Genomic DNA, 14,242 nt, shown 5'->3' with positions numbered 1-14,242 from the left:
CCAAGCAAAGCCCAGGCCTACAGCCTTATCTCATAAGGCTTTGTCTCAAAAATAACCAGTACAAAAAGGGATGGGAGGTATAGCTGAACAGTCAAGAGCCTGTGTAGCAAGCTTGAGGCCCTAAGTTCAAATCCCAGTACTGTTAAAAGGAAAAATACACACACATATGTTTTATTACCCATTTTTAAGTGTTTTATTATTGTCTAGGTATAGTGAGGACAAATCAGAAGACAAAGGGCATTGATTTTTTAAGTGTGAAGCAAAAGTCCTTGGACATGCTAGGCAAATGTGCTACCGCTGTTACCTCCCTCATCCCAGACACCTGACAGCGAAGACAGTATTACTCACAGATTCTGCAGGAAGAGGGTGGGGACACGGGCAGAGGTGACTGAGCAGCCCTTCCACAGTGTCCCCACAGACAGAGGTGACTGAGCAGCATGTCTACCAGGAGCAAGTAGAAGGCGTGACCCATCTGCGTGGCTCCTGTGGTGCTCATCTCAGGGCCGCCCCGATCGCCTGGTTCCTGCTGTGGGGTGACCGGGGCAGGCAGGTAATGACCCCGTGTGTGGAGGCAGTGAGGAGGGGCCTGTGGCCTGGGTGGTTTATATGCAGTACCGTTTGCTAACACTGAGACCTGGCCCTCCAGGAGTCAAAGCATCAGATACAGGGAGGTGTGGGAAACGCCCTCTCTCAGAAAGCTAACCCTGCCTGGTACCTTCCCTGGCCTGGCATTCAAGCATCACACATCCACGTATCCAGGGCAGGGGAGCCTGGTATACCCAGAGGAACCTGGAGCCAGCCAGCTGCCCTCCGAGTAGCCTGCTCCGCTGGGGAAGGCCGGCCAGGGACCCGAGGAAACCCAAAGCTGCGGACAGCCTACAGTCTCTGGGACACCACACCTCTCCCCCCCCCCCCCCCCCACGGCACACAGCCAGCCCGCCCACCCCGTCCCTGTGCCCTGGCTCCACTTGTCCACCCAAGGACTTGCCTCGGAGATGGAGGCACCAGCGCTGTGAGAAAGTTCACTGCCAGGTCTCACCTCTGCACTTTTCTGTTTCCCAGCCCACGAAGGCAAGTCCTTCTAGCCACAAAACATCCAGGGAGGGCCACTGAGCTAAAAGCAGAGCAGAGGTGGATGCTGGAGGCACTGGGTCCAGATAGATGAGGTACCTCTAGTAGAACCAGGGCTGAAAACACCCCTACTGTTTGGCCATGCCTAGGACGGTTCAGCTGAGACCCGTCTGAAGAGGCCCGTACTGTGAGCAAAACATCACCCTTTTCTGTTTGGAGCTCACTCGTATGAGGCCTCCGCTGAGGAGGGAGCCCAAGTCAGTGTTCTTTGTTGCGTGCTGGTCCTGGGGCGTGGGGCCTGTCCCTGAGCTTTGTGCTCAGGCTAACACTGTATCCTTGAGCCACCAGCTCTCAGCTTTTTGGTGGTTAATTGGAGGTAAGAGTCTCACAAACTTCCCTTTCTTGGCTGGCTTCAAACCATGATTCTCAGCTCTCACCCCGAGTAGCTCGGATTATGGGTGTGAGCCCCCAGTGCCCAGCTTGTCAGCATTCTGGGGGTACAAGTGGCACTGGGGCCCCCGCCCCTCAGAGCTGTTCCCGGGCTTCCTGTCCCCACGAGCCATGCTACCTTCCTGGAAGCAGGCAGCTAGACACCTGGAAGATAAGACTGTTCTGGCCCCTTGAATAGGGTAAGGCTGAGCCCCAAACCTCTTACCCTCCTGGGTACCCATAAGAAAGGGGAAAAGGCAGAAAGACAAAAATCAACATACCAACAGGTGTTATTTGGGAGGAGAAGCTGGGAAGGACAACCAAGTTTCCTGAAGCCTGCTGCACACAAACCAGGACTCTTGCTACTCTCTTCTGCCCGCCACCCCCTCCCCTTACAAGTAAGGCCCGCGCAGTACACACTGGGCAGAGGACGGGAAGTCAGTCAGGACGGCGAGGGGGTGAGAGGGAGGGCTGAGCGCAAGGCCACTGTGACCAAGGAGTTCCCAGGTCTCCGGTAGCATCTGTGTCCTCAGGGCCCCCAGCACCAGACGCAGCCTTGGTCTCGGGCTGTCCTCCAAGACCCCTGTGTGCTTGTTCAGGGGGACGGGGAGACGATCGGCAGCATGGACAGTGCTAAGATGGGGCAGGGGCGGGGGTGCTTTCAGCTCAGGTAGCCCCTTCTCCACCACTGGGAAGAGCAGAGGGGCTTTCAACATGGCCGGCCAGCCCCGGGCCCCGGGCTGCCCAGTACCAGGCAGAATCTGCCCCCATGCAAACGCATACTTGGGAACAGCTGGTAAGAGGCAGAACTTGAGTGAGCACACTGTTCTCCCAAACACAACCTTAGATGTAGGAAGGCCTGGGCAACACCACCAGCCTGCCTCAGTTTCCCTGCCAATCCAGGACTCTATTGCTTCTCTCTTCTGGCTCCTCACGACCCAGCAGAGCCCCTGTGTGGGGGGCCAGAGGGGACAGGCATTCCCCAGCTAGAGGGCAGAGGACAGTACGGCTCCCATTACCCACTTGGGAGGACTAGGCTCTCTGGCACCTTACTTCCCCAACAGCCACCTTGCCCAGGTCAATTCTGGCCACCAGGGTGTGTCCACTTCAAATGCCATCTCACCCGGTGCTGGTGGCTCATACCTGTAATCCCAGATGCTCAAGAGGCTGAGGAGCTGAGGATTGTAGTAGGAAGACCCCTACTCAGGCAGGCAAGCCCACCTAGTCGTCCGGAGTGACAGAGCCCACCGCAACAAAGTTGATATTAAAGAAGCAACTTTATTGAGAAGGTTCCTACACTGACCGGCCAGGGCCGCAGCACAGGCTCAGGAGCTGACACTGCGACCGCGAGCGGCCCACGTGCTTAGGTTTTTAAAGGCAAAAATCACAAGGTGAAGCCTGGTCACGTAGGCGACCAATGAGATTTTCACACACCCAAAAGATTGCACAGTCATACCAGACCACACGCAGGTGGCCAGCGAGGCTACACTTTGTCACATAATGGCTGTTTAAACCAGCCTATCGCTTTTGGTTTAAATGACTCACGAATTTAATGGTAAAGGGAGTTTAACATATACATGTGAAAAAGGCGGAGTTTATAGTAAACTCGGGATGTCGCCAGCATGCCAGCCAGCATGCCAGCATGAGCCGGATTAGAAGGTGGGTTAAGTTAAGGGGAGGGGGACCTAGAGGCATTCTTTTCATTTCAAGAACTGGGCTGGTTGGAGCCAAGGTTTTTTTGTTTTTTTCTATAATCCCTAAAACAAAAACAAAATCTGTAAAGAAGCTGTCCCAGCTGGAGTCTCCTCTCAGGGCCTAGTTCAGATCAAGGTTCGAAGTGAGGCAGGGCAAGAAAATCTGTGAGCCTAAACTACGAACAGCCAGAAGTGGAGCTGTGGCTGAAGTGGTAGAGCACTAGCCTTGAGCAAAAAAGCTCAGGGACAGCACTCAGGCCCTGAGTTCAAGCCCTAGGACAGACAAAAAAAATAAAATGCCACCTCACCCTTTGCCTCCCTTCTCTCCAGCTATGAGCAGAGAAGGACCATGTGGTACCAGGGCCCTTCCCAAGGAAGAGCATGGTCTCAGGGAGAGCCTTGAACACACCCCAGACAGTGCAGACAAACACAGGCCTCTTCCTGCCAGTGTGGATCTGTCTGAACCCACTAGCACCTGGTCCTCTCCATCATGAACGTAGCTGAGGGGGCTTGGAGGAGACCAGCACAGCAGTGGGCGATGGGCTGGAGAGGCCGTGGGCCAGAGGCATTTGAAAGGAATGTCTTTCATGAGGAGCACTGAAGACCAGAGGCCTCTCTCCTGCCAGGCCAAGCCCCGCAGAGGCCTAGAAGCTGTGTAAGGGTAAGCCTGCCTCCGGCACCCAGCTTTCCCAATCAAGAGGGAACTGCCTGGTGCAGAGTGCACAGCCAATACTCCCACAAGAGCCAGGGGGGTCCCCTGATCCCAGGGGAGCCACTCGATCCCAGGAGAGCCACCTGATCCCAGGTGAGCCACTTGACCCCAAGGGAGCCACTCCATCCCAGGAGGGCTGGGGCCTGGGTCTCCTGGACCTGAGAAGATGTGGTAGGTGTCCCTGAACAGGCCCAGCAGCGGGACCAAACTTCCTCCCACACCTCCTCCTGGTCTCCTGCCCGGACTGCCCAGTCCGTCTCCATGGCCAGATGCCCACTCCAGCCGCGTGGCCGCTGCCCACTGGCCGGCCCTCTGCAGCCCTGTCCTCGGGCAGCCGCCGGGGCCAGGTGGGCACGTTCCACCGTCCCGGGGCTTTCTCGTCTTGGAACCACTGCTTCTGTTCCAATGCAACCGGACACTGAGTCAGCCGCTTCATAGCGGACCATCCCGCGCACCGACCGGGCAGCGGCGGGGCCGCACCGCCGGGCGCGGGCGGGGCCTCGCGCTGACGTAAGCGGGGCGGCAGCCTGGAGCGGGACTCGAGGGGCGGGGCCTCGTGCTGACGTAACGGGGGCGGGTCTGGAGTTGAACTCGAGGGGCGAGGTATCGTGGTGCTGACGTAATCGGGGGCGGGCCCAGGGCGGGGCCTCGCGCTGACACGTCAGCCGGGGCGGGGGACTTGAGGGGCGGGGCATCGTGCTGGCGTAAGCGGGGGCGGGAGCCTGGCGCTGGACTCGAGAAGGGCGGAGCCTCGTGCTGACGTGAGCGGGGGCGGCAGCCTGGAGCAGGACTCGAGGGCCGGGGCCTCGTGCTGACATGCGGGGACAGGCCTGGGGCGGGGCCTGGGGCGGGAACTGGCGCTGACGCGTCGGGGGCGGAGCCCTGGGTGGGCGGGGCCTCGCGCGCGGGCCCCTGGGAGGCGCTTCCCGGCATGCTGCTCGGCCGGCGCCCTCACCCTGTCCGGCCCGTCCGGCCGCCTCGCCCCGCCCGGCGCGGCCCTCCCTGTCCGCCGGGCGACGCGCGCATGGAGGCCGGCTGAGGAGCGCCGCCGCCTCGCTCGGTACGCCGCGGTCCGGCGGGCGGGCGGGCGGCGGGCGGGGGTCCACGCGCCCGGGACGGCGCGGGCCGGCCGGGTCGGCGAGGACGCGGGCTGCAGGGCAGAGCCCCCCGGACGCGGGGTCCTCTGGCCGCGCGGCCTCCGCGAGGCTCCGCCCGAGCGGGCCCTGCCGACGGCGGGCAGAGCGGGGCCGCCGGGGCGCTCGGAGGGGCCGGGCCGCCTCGCTGGCGGCGGGGAGGCCTCCGCGCCCCGGGCGGAGCCCGCGCCCCGCTCCGCCACCGGCTCCGAGCATCTCCGGCCGGACGGAGAGCTCCGGGGCAGCAGCGCCCGGGCCTGTCCGCTCCGCGACCCTTGACCTGCTCAGCAGGCAGTGACCCCTTCTAGCGACTTCCCCTGGTGCCAGTCCGCGCTGGGAGCCGGGTTGGGGGGAGACGGCTTCCGATGGACAAGGGCGAGGCGCCCAGGCGGGGACTTAACCACGGACGTTCGCGTTTCCGCGCAGTTCTGGTTCTGAAGGCTGGAAGCTCGCCATCTGATGGCTGCTGGTGAGGGCCCCGTCTGGCCACGTCCTCCGTGGCCTGTCTGGGTGTCCTAGCAGACACCCAGCCTGAGCTGCTCAGGTCTGCGCCCCTCAGTGCTGTGTGAATTTGGGCAGGACACAATTCCGTGTATGGAAGTGGACCCTCTAGAGGGAAAGCCACGGCCTGGGTGGGTCAGAGGTTTGATCTGACTCGCTCTGGTCACGCACTGCAGGGCCCAGGGCCCTGGGGTGGACAGCACATTTCAAGTGTAAACAGCCCCATCCACCCCTTAGCCGCTGCATGCCTCTGACCGGGACCTAGGCCACCGCCTCCTTGAGGACCCTGCCACGAAGGGTCCTTCTTCATCTTCTCTCACGTGCCACAGTTACTGAGAATCTGAGGTCTGAGACCTGTTCTTTCAGAAGTTCAGATGCAGGGAGCCCTGCTGCGAACCGCGGCTCAGCACGTGGGAATGGGCCGCATGCTTGCCAGCAAGCCTGTTTAGAAACATTGCCCAGGCTACTCCACAGGGAGAGCTGGTTGGGGGCTGATCCGACTGAGGTCTGGGCTGGAATTTTGGAAGGAGAGGAGACATTGGTCCACTCTGGGAGGCGGCAGCCTGATCTCCCTGAGCACTTGAATTTGTGGAGGATACTCAGGAAGCACAGAGTAGCTAGATGCTCCAGGGATGGAGGTCCGGTGTAGCTTCTGCCATCATTGGAGCAGGTGAAGGGACTGTTTGTTAGTAACCTGCTTGAGATTACATCCAAGAGGAAGCAAACCAGAGCACCAGGAAGTGCGTGGATGTAATGCATCAGCTCTCAGAGTCAGTCAGCCTGGGCGGTCAGTAGCTCTCCTGCCTGACTTCCCCCACCCAAAGTCTTGGTTCTTGGTGACTGATCACAGGCCCGGGTTACACACTGTGAAGGTCTTGGTGCTGCACGTGCGTGGCCCAGCCATCACGAGGCTCGGGGGCACCTCTCACTGGCCACCACCACTGGCCTGGGCCTCTCCACAGCCACTTCAGCCTTCAGGACTGCCTCTTTCCTCTCAGGCTTGGGCAGGCCCTGGGCAAGCTCCAGAGGGTGGGTCTGGCGGGCTAACCGCAGACCTTCAGCTGCTTAGATGGGAGGGCAGGGCAGGATGAGGTTGCAACGTGGTCCCTTCCCATTGGCTGTCCGTGCTGCACCCACCCCCGCCTGCACAGGTTTTTTTTTTTTTTTAGTTTTCCTCTTGTGCTTTGGCAGTCTTGTGCTGCTTGTAAATAAGAATTGTTTGCTTCCCTGTGCTAAGCTGGACTGAGGATGACCCTCTCCCTTTCCCTGTGGGGCTGCTGCCCAGGCCTGAGAAGATGACCCCCTGGCCAGAGCCGAGGTCTTATGAAGGGGGAGGCCAGCATGCCATCTTAGAAGTAAAGCTTCCCAAAGCCTTCTGAACACTTGCCTGCTTGGGTTTCCTTTGAGAAACTTAATCTAAGAATTAGGAGGCCCCTGGGGTGATCCTCAAATGAGCCAGTGCCCATGGGTTTGGGGAGCCCTGGAGCCAGCGGTGGTCCTTCCCAGATGGCTGCCCTGAGAACCCTCAGGATAGGAATTTTCCAGACTCAGGCGCCAGGTAGAGGGGAGCTTGTGGGATTGGTTTCCCCCACACCCTTGCCGCAGCCTGAGGCTGTGTGGCTGGGAAGACAGATGTTGAGGCTGGCTTGAGGTCTTAAATAATTAGGCCGCCCCACCTTGGGAACCCTGCCGCCCCTGACCAGTCCCTCTTCCAGAGGCCCAGCCACGCTCACCTGGCCTCCCCTGGTCTTGCTCAGCTCCCAGGTATCTGGTTATGACTAGAGATGCCCAAGTCTCACTCACTTGGGCACTGTGCTGAGTTCTACTGCAGATGAGGAAGTGAGCTCTGAGCAGCAGTCTAATCATCACATCTGACACACGTCTGAGGGCCAGGACCTGCGTCTACCAGATGCCAAGGGGAAGAGGACTTGAGAGAGCCCCAAGGCCATTTACTGCTTAGTTTCCCTTCATGGAAGCTCTGTATCATTGGTAGGCAGAGTAAGCCAAGAGAGACCCAAGTTCTGTGTGGTGAAGCCCTTTGTGCAGGCACATCCTGAGCAGCGCTGTGCAGGTCCCTCGTAGGAGAACACAGCTATGATGCATGCCCACACTTCAGAACAGAACTACCCTGCTTCACAGCTAAAGGCAAAGTGGAACATTCTACTTCTTTGTTTAACATGACATCAGTGGTCAAATTTCTCCATGTATAGATTAGGCATATATAGGTAGCTTTCTCAAGTCAGGGCCCCAACTCCACTCCTGTTGGTGACCAAGCCTGCATTTTCTCCCCTCGTACCCTCTTCCTGTGTCTGCTGAGTGTCCCTGCCTGGTTGTCAGGCTCAGCTTCTCTGGCTCTGTGTGAGGCTTGCAGATTCTGGCCTGAACATTTTACGAGCACTGCCAAGTAGCAGAGTGACTTTCTAGTAGGAGCTGGAGGTCCTGTGACCTCACTGAAGTCTAACCATGCTCCTACCCCCTCCAGTCGCACAGCCCTCTGATGGACAGGCGCTCCCTCTACCCACTCCGGTAGCTTGTCCCTTCTCTCTGTGCTCTGGCATACAGGACTCCTGGCTCCTGGGGGATAGAAACCACAGTACTGTGGGCCCGTCTTCTGCGGGACCACCCTAGCTCTATCAGGTTTTTGTTTGTGTTCTTTTGGTCAGTCCTAAGACTTGAACTCAGGGCTTGGGCGCTATTCCTGATCTGTTTTTGCTCAAGGTAGCACTCTACCACTTGAGCCACAGTGACTTCTGGCTTTTTGGTAGTTTAGTCTCACAGACTTTCCTTCCCTGACTGGCTTTGAACCCAGATTCTCAGGTATCAGACTCCTGGGTAGCTAGGATTGCAGCATGAGTCACTGGTGCCCGATATTTATTTTTTATTTATTTTTTTGGTCCAGTCGTGGGGCCTGAACTCTGGGCCTGGGTGCTGCCCCTCAGCTCTTCAGCTCAAGGCTAGCGCTCTACCACTTGAGCCACAGTGCCACTTCAGGTTTTTTTCTTTTTGCTTATGTGGTGCTGAGGAATCGCACCCAGGGCCTCATGCATGCAAGGCAAGCGCTCTACCACTGAGCCACCTTCCCAGCCCCCGATATTTATTTTATTTATCAGTAATAGGCCTTGAACCTTGGCTGGTGCCAAGTGAGCATAACCACGCCTCTAGCCCAGTATTTTCCTGGTTATTTGGCAACAGAATCTTGAGGACTTTTCTGCCTATGCTGGCTCGAATCTAGATCCTCTGATCCATGCCTCCTGAAAACCCAGGTATTAAAAGCGTGAGCCATTGGCACCTGGCTTTGTGTGTGTGTGTGTGTGTGTGTGTGTGTGTGTGTGCGCGCGCGCGCGCGCGCGCGTGTGTGTGTTTACACACACCAGTCCTAGAGCTTGACCTCAGGACCTGAACACTGTCCTTGAGCTACTTTTTGCTCAAGGTTAGCACTCTACCACTTGAGCCATGGCTCCACTTCCAGCTTTTTCTGTTATGTGATACTGAGGAATCAAACCTGGGGCTTCATGCATGCTAGGCAAACACTACCACTAAGCCACATTCCCAACCCCCACTTCCAGCTTTTTGGAGCTTAATTGGAGATGACGAGTCTCGTGGACTTTCCTGCCTGGGTTGGCTTTGAACTGTGACCCTCACAGCTAAGCCTTTTGAGTGGCTGGGATTATAGGCATGAGCTCCCCGCATCCGCTTCCTTGTCAGATTTCTGACTAGTCTCTTCCTTGTCAAAGGCCTTGCTTCTTTCCCGTTGGAATATGTCTTGGCTCCTAAGGACACTAAGCTGTGTGCTCTCCCCCGTCCCACTTTCTGGTTTACTGACATCTATATGTGTTGCCATCATTACCGAAGGGGCTTACAGAATGCAGTGTCCCTGCTCCTGATTTCTTGCAGTATGGGGATGAGTTGGGGCATGCTCTGTGCCAGGGACTTTGCCTATGTGTCTGTCCTCATTCCTGGAGGTTACTAGTCTCCCCAGCCAGAAAAGACCCTGTGCCTTGGCAGCATGCTCCAGGAGTCCGTCAGTGGTGCTGGGACCAAGGGCAAGGTCCTGTCCTTTAGGACTGGCTTGGCCCCATTGCTTCCCAGTGGGACCTGAGCCCAGCCTTGGGCCCCAGGTGAGCACTCTGTACTGTCTCCTCAGGCATCCTCGGTCCTTCAGGAAACTTCCAGCCAGCCATGGAAGGGGAAGAGCGGCCACCTCAGGAGGTGAGGGTAGGCTGGGAGCACGTTTGGGCCTGGGGCTTCCTAGCAAGCCACCACATAGCTGGGGGGCGGGGCGGGGCTGGGATGCTACCAGCCCTGTTGTGCTGCCCGAGGCCCCTCCTCCTGCTTCTCTGAGGAGAGCGGGATGTGGTCAGGAAATTCTCCATGGGGAAGACCTGAGAGTAGCTTGAGCTGGTTAAGTGGGGGTAGGGGGCTGCAAAGACATCTACTCTCTCTCTCCTGCAGGCCAACACAGAATCCATCATGACTTCAGGGACTTCAGAGGCAGAGTCCAGGGTACTTTCTGGAGACCCCCAGAACCTGTGTATGTCTTCCTTCGGGTCTGCTGGACCCATGGGGTGGGGTGGGACATGCTGTGAGTAGCACTGGTCTGTGCAGGTAGAGGGTTCTGAGCGTACGTGAGTAGCAGGACTGTCTCACTGTACCCGCTGAACCTATGTGAAGCTTGTCCCCTAAGACCCTCCCTAAACCCAGGCTTAGTTGGAACTGAGCCATTACGGGGACAGCTCTGCCAGGTGTTCCCCTGGGATAGCCTGTGTAAGATGGGGCAGAGTGCAGGCCTGAGCTCCTCTGGGCCAGCCGCACACGCCCCACAAGGCTCCATTCCCATTCCATCCTCCTGTGATCCTGAGGACCCACGGGCCCTGCCCCCTGGAATGAGGTCTGAGCTCCTCGTGGCTTTTACTCTGTACAGCTGATACAGATGCCTTCAACTTGCTCTTGGAGATGAAGCTCAAGCGGCGACGCGAACGGCCCAATCTGCCACGGACTGTGACCCAGCTTGTGGCTGAGGATGGGAGCAGGGTGTATGTGGTGGGCACAGCCCACTTCAGTGATGACAGCAAGCGGGATGTCGTGAAGGTAGGCCCCAGGCCCTTGGCTCTCCACTCTTCCCCCGGCCTGCACCCAGGCCTGCTGTGCTGCACACGGGGACACAGGCATGACAAGCCACCTGTGCCTGGACCACACAATGGCCAATCGCAGCTCCAGGCTCCTCTGGGAATGAAGAGTGGCTAATTCCTGCCTCCAGCGGGAAATCCTGTGCCTTTTCATTTTAACAACTAGGCTTACAGCTTTCTCTAGTTGTTTTAAGAGTTGAATCATCAGCATAGCACTAGTGGTTAGTACTGGGATTGTTCCAACATGGCTACGGCTACCTGGGGGTGGGGCTGCCGGTGCAGTGTGGAGGCTGGCAGACTGTCCATCCTGGGTGTGACCTGCGCCCACAGACCATCCGGGAGGTGCAGCCTGACGTGGTGGTTGTGGAGCTCTGCCAGTACCGGGTGTCCATGCTGAAGATGGACGAGAGGACGCTGTTGCGTGAAGCCAAGGAGGTCAGCCTGGAAAAGCTGCAGCAGGCTGTGAGGCAGGTGCGCACATGCTGCTCAGGTTTGCCTGAGGTGTGGGGCTGTACTTCCTGCTCCTTGTAACCACAGACACAATGGGTCCACTGTGGACAGAAGAGCAGCAGCAGCTGCTGTCATGGGAGGTGACTCCTAGCAGCGTGTTCCGATAGCCGCTTCGGCCTTTTCAGAGGATGCTAGCCATGTCTCACTCCCACTGCAGACCAACAACTGGGACCAGGGCTCCCTGGGCGGACTCACTTTTGACTTGAAATCTCCCAGGCAAGGGAGATTATCACAGACTTGGACAGGCCATCCTGTAGTCTAGCCAGGGGCCATCAGCACCAGTCCCATTCCTAGAGCAGAGGGTCTGGGTCCACAAGGAGTCAGACCCAGTCAGGCCACATGCTCACACTGTCAGCAGGAAGAGGCTGGCACCAGCCACCCTTGCCTCCACAAAGGGAGTTTGAGATGGCACTTCGTCTTCCACACTACGTGAGGCCAGGGGTTGCCCGCTCCCCCTGGCCCGCTGCACTCCAGTGTCCACAGCTTCTAATAGGGTGCGGCCACGCGGGCACAGTTGACCTCACTCCAGTCCCTGGTATCAGCCAGACCTGACACCACCTGGCCCAGGGTCCCTGTTTTAAGTCCTTTTTGGGGGCGGGGGGGGTGAGGGGGGACGTCAGTCTTGGGGCTTGAACTCAGGGCTTGGGCACTGTCCCTGAGCTTTTTCACTCAAGGCTAGCACTCTACCACTTTGAGCCACAGCACTTACAGTTCCCAAGGCTAGCTTTGAACTGTGATCTTCAGATCTCAGCCTCCTGAGTAGCTAGGGTTACAGGTGTGAGCCACTGGCATTTGGTCCTGTTTAAGTCCTAGAGTCAGGTTGGACTGTCTAGTATGACCTGAACCTAGGTAAGCAAGGACTCTGGTGCAGTAGACTATCTCCAGGCTCAGGGGGCACCTGCTGGGCCAAAGGCCACACCTCTCGGGACATGTGCATAGGCTATGGAGTCTACGAGTCTACGTGGCAGCTGAAGAGGTCCTTCCCTGGGGCTAGGGCCTACACCTCAGCCTCTGAGCCTGTGAGGGTGGGCATCTCCTCAGTGCACCAGCCTGCACCTCGTCCAGCAGCTCTGCAGGACCCAGGCACCTGTGCTGTGATCACTGTGGGTGTGGCTGCTGGGCATGACAGACAGGTGAGCACTTAGGCTCTGTGAGATGCCGGGGTCTGGCTTGTTTGCTTGAGGTGCCCTTTTCAACAACTCCAACTTTCCTATAAAGAAGGGACTCCTCCCTCTTCCAGAAAATCTCCTTGAAACGTGACTGAGGCTGAGCTGCTCTGTTCTGGTTTGAACTGTGCCAGGGTGGCCTGTCCTTGTGTGTGGAAGGGTCACGAGGACAGCTGGGGCCTGGCTAGCTGGCTGCCCTGTGTCCTGGTGCCGTTCTGCCTCCCTGCCTTGCCCAGGGCTCACATGGCTTCTCTCCCTGCAGAATGGGCTCATGTCAGGGCTCATGCAGATGCTGCTGCTAAAGGTGTCCGCCCACATCACTGAGCAGCTGGGCATGGCCCCCGGTGGCGAGTTCAGAGAAGCCTTCAAGGAGGTGGGCACTGGGCACAGGCTGGGGGACTGTGTGGATGCAATGACCCGGCTAGAGCACCCAGGCCCCACAAGGCCTAACACCAGCCTCTGCTCCAGGCCAGCAAGGTGCCGTTCTGCAAGTTCCACCTGGGCGACCGGCCCATCCCCGTCACCTTCAAGAGAGCCATTGCCGCCCTCTCCTTCTGGCAGAAAGTCAAGCTGGCTTGGGGCCTCTGCTTCCTGTCAGACCCAATCAGGTAGAGTAAGCCCCTGGCCCACACATGGCACCTTCCACAGCTGCTCCCGCCTCACCTGCTCACACAAGGACCTTCCCTGCCCCCCTGCCCCTGAGCCCCAGACACACAGCGCTGTGTCCCTGCCCTTGTCAGCTTTACCAGCTAGCTTCTCAGAGCTCACAAGTTAGCAGTGCGCCTTCTGCCCGTCCCCGCCGGCCAGCGGTGCGCCCTCTCCACGGCTAGCAGCATGCCTTCTGTCCCCAGCAAGGATGATGTGGAACGCTGCAAGCAGAAGGACCTGCTAGAGCAGATGATGGCTGAGATGATTGGCGAATTTCCTGACCTGCACCGCACCATCGTCTCAGAGCGAGACATCTACCTGACCTACATGCTTCGGCAGGCTGCCCGGCGCCTCGAGCTGCCCGGCGCCTCTGATGGTGACAGGCAGGCCTGGTGGGGGCCCCCTGGGATCCGTGGTTCCCGTGTCAGCCACAGCTCACTCCCTCCTCCCCACAGCTGAGCCCAGGAAGTGCGTCCCTTCCGTCGTCGTTGGTGTCGTGGGCATGGGCCATGTGCCCGGCATCGAGAAGAACTGGAGTGCTGACCTCAGCATCCAGGAGATCATGACGTGGGTACCCCCTCCCGCCCCCACCTGCTCGTGGCGTTGACCCGCACACGGGAGCTGCCGGGCTGTGCCACAGCCCCACCCAGGCCTCCTCCTCCCGCAGTGTCCCGCCGCCATCCCTCTCGGGCAGAGTGTCCCGGCTGGCCATGAAGGCCGCCTTCTTCGGACTGCTGGGCTACGGCCTGTACTGGATGGGCCGCCGAACCGTGAGTCTGCTCCTGTCACTGCCTGCTGCACAGTTCTGCCTCCAGAGAGCCTCGGGGCCCCGGCCAGGCCAGTAGGAGGGCCGTGCACCAGTGACACACCGAGGGACCTGTGGCTGCTCCCTCACCTCAGCCGCGGCTCCTGCGGAGCCGGCGCCCCCGCCCGGGGACTCCCGGGCAGACATAGCCAAGCCACCCCCCATGGGGGTCCGGGCCAGGCCTTGCCTGTCCTCTTCATCCCCAGCCTGAATAAAGGATTATTTAACCATCTGCGTTCAGGCTTCCCAGAAACCCACACACACACTTCAGGGGCCGTCCGTGGGCATCACTGGGTCCATGCACCCAGTGGCCTGGCCCTAAGGGGACAGGGCTGGGGGAGGCGCTGACGTGAGAGCCGCCACTCCAGCTCCTGGGCTGTGGCCGGGCGAGTTTCTGCTGTACCTACCTCACCATGCTTTGTGCTCCACCAGCAAGCGCTGCTGGCC

At 58.9% G+C, this 14,242-nt stretch overlaps 1 protein-coding gene across 3 annotated transcripts; it reads left to right on the top strand.

The window, feature by feature from the left end:
* Window positions 1–4,876: 4,876 nt before the first annotated feature.
* Trabd (TraB domain containing) lies at window positions 4,877–14,025 on the top strand. 3 transcript variants are annotated; one of them, XM_042698066.1, is made up of 10 exons: window positions 4,877–4,966; window positions 9,685–9,749; window positions 9,993–10,071; window positions 10,462–10,628; window positions 10,997–11,137; window positions 12,605–12,715; window positions 12,811–12,950; window positions 13,194–13,366; window positions 13,446–13,557; window positions 13,658–14,025. In XM_042698066.1, exons 2-10 carry the CDS (start codon window positions 9,720–9,722, stop codon window positions 13,833–13,835), a joined length of 1,131 nt encoding a protein of 376 aa, XP_042554000.1. In that variant the 5' UTR covers window positions 4,877–4,966; window positions 9,685–9,719; the 3' UTR covers window positions 13,836–14,025. The 3 variants fall into 3 exon arrangements, with proteins under 3 accessions (XP_042554000.1, XP_042553998.1, XP_042553997.1); XM_042698064.1 differs by having other exon boundaries at window positions 9,685–9,755; XM_042698063.1 differs by lacking the exon at window positions 9,685–9,749 and having other exon boundaries at window positions 4,913–4,966.
* The last annotated feature ends 217 nt before the right edge of the window (window positions 14,026–14,242 follow it).

This window comes from Dipodomys spectabilis, unplaced genomic scaffold, assembly GCF_019054845.1.
Source record: "Dipodomys spectabilis isolate Male_0828 unplaced genomic scaffold, ASM1905484v1 ptg000230l, whole genome shotgun sequence".
NCBI classification, from domain to species: Eukaryota; Metazoa; Chordata; class Mammalia; order Rodentia; family Heteromyidae; genus Dipodomys; species Dipodomys spectabilis.
The sequence above is the reverse complement of the archived record's forward strand: the minus strand, read 5'-3'. Positions and strand labels throughout refer to the sequence as shown.

Coding starts and splice junctions, on each gene's coding strand:
- Trabd (XM_042698064.1), top strand. CDS start 9,720: ATGGAAGGGGAAGAGCGGCCACCTCAGGAGGTGAGG. Junction 12,951..13,193: donor TTCCTGTCAGACCCAATCAG/GTAGAGTAAGCC, acceptor TTCTGTCCCCAG/CAAGGATGATGTGGAACGCT. Junction 13,558..13,657: donor AGCATCCAGGAGATCATGAC/GTGGGTACCCCC, acceptor CTCCTCCCGCAG/TGTCCCGCCGCCATCCCTCT.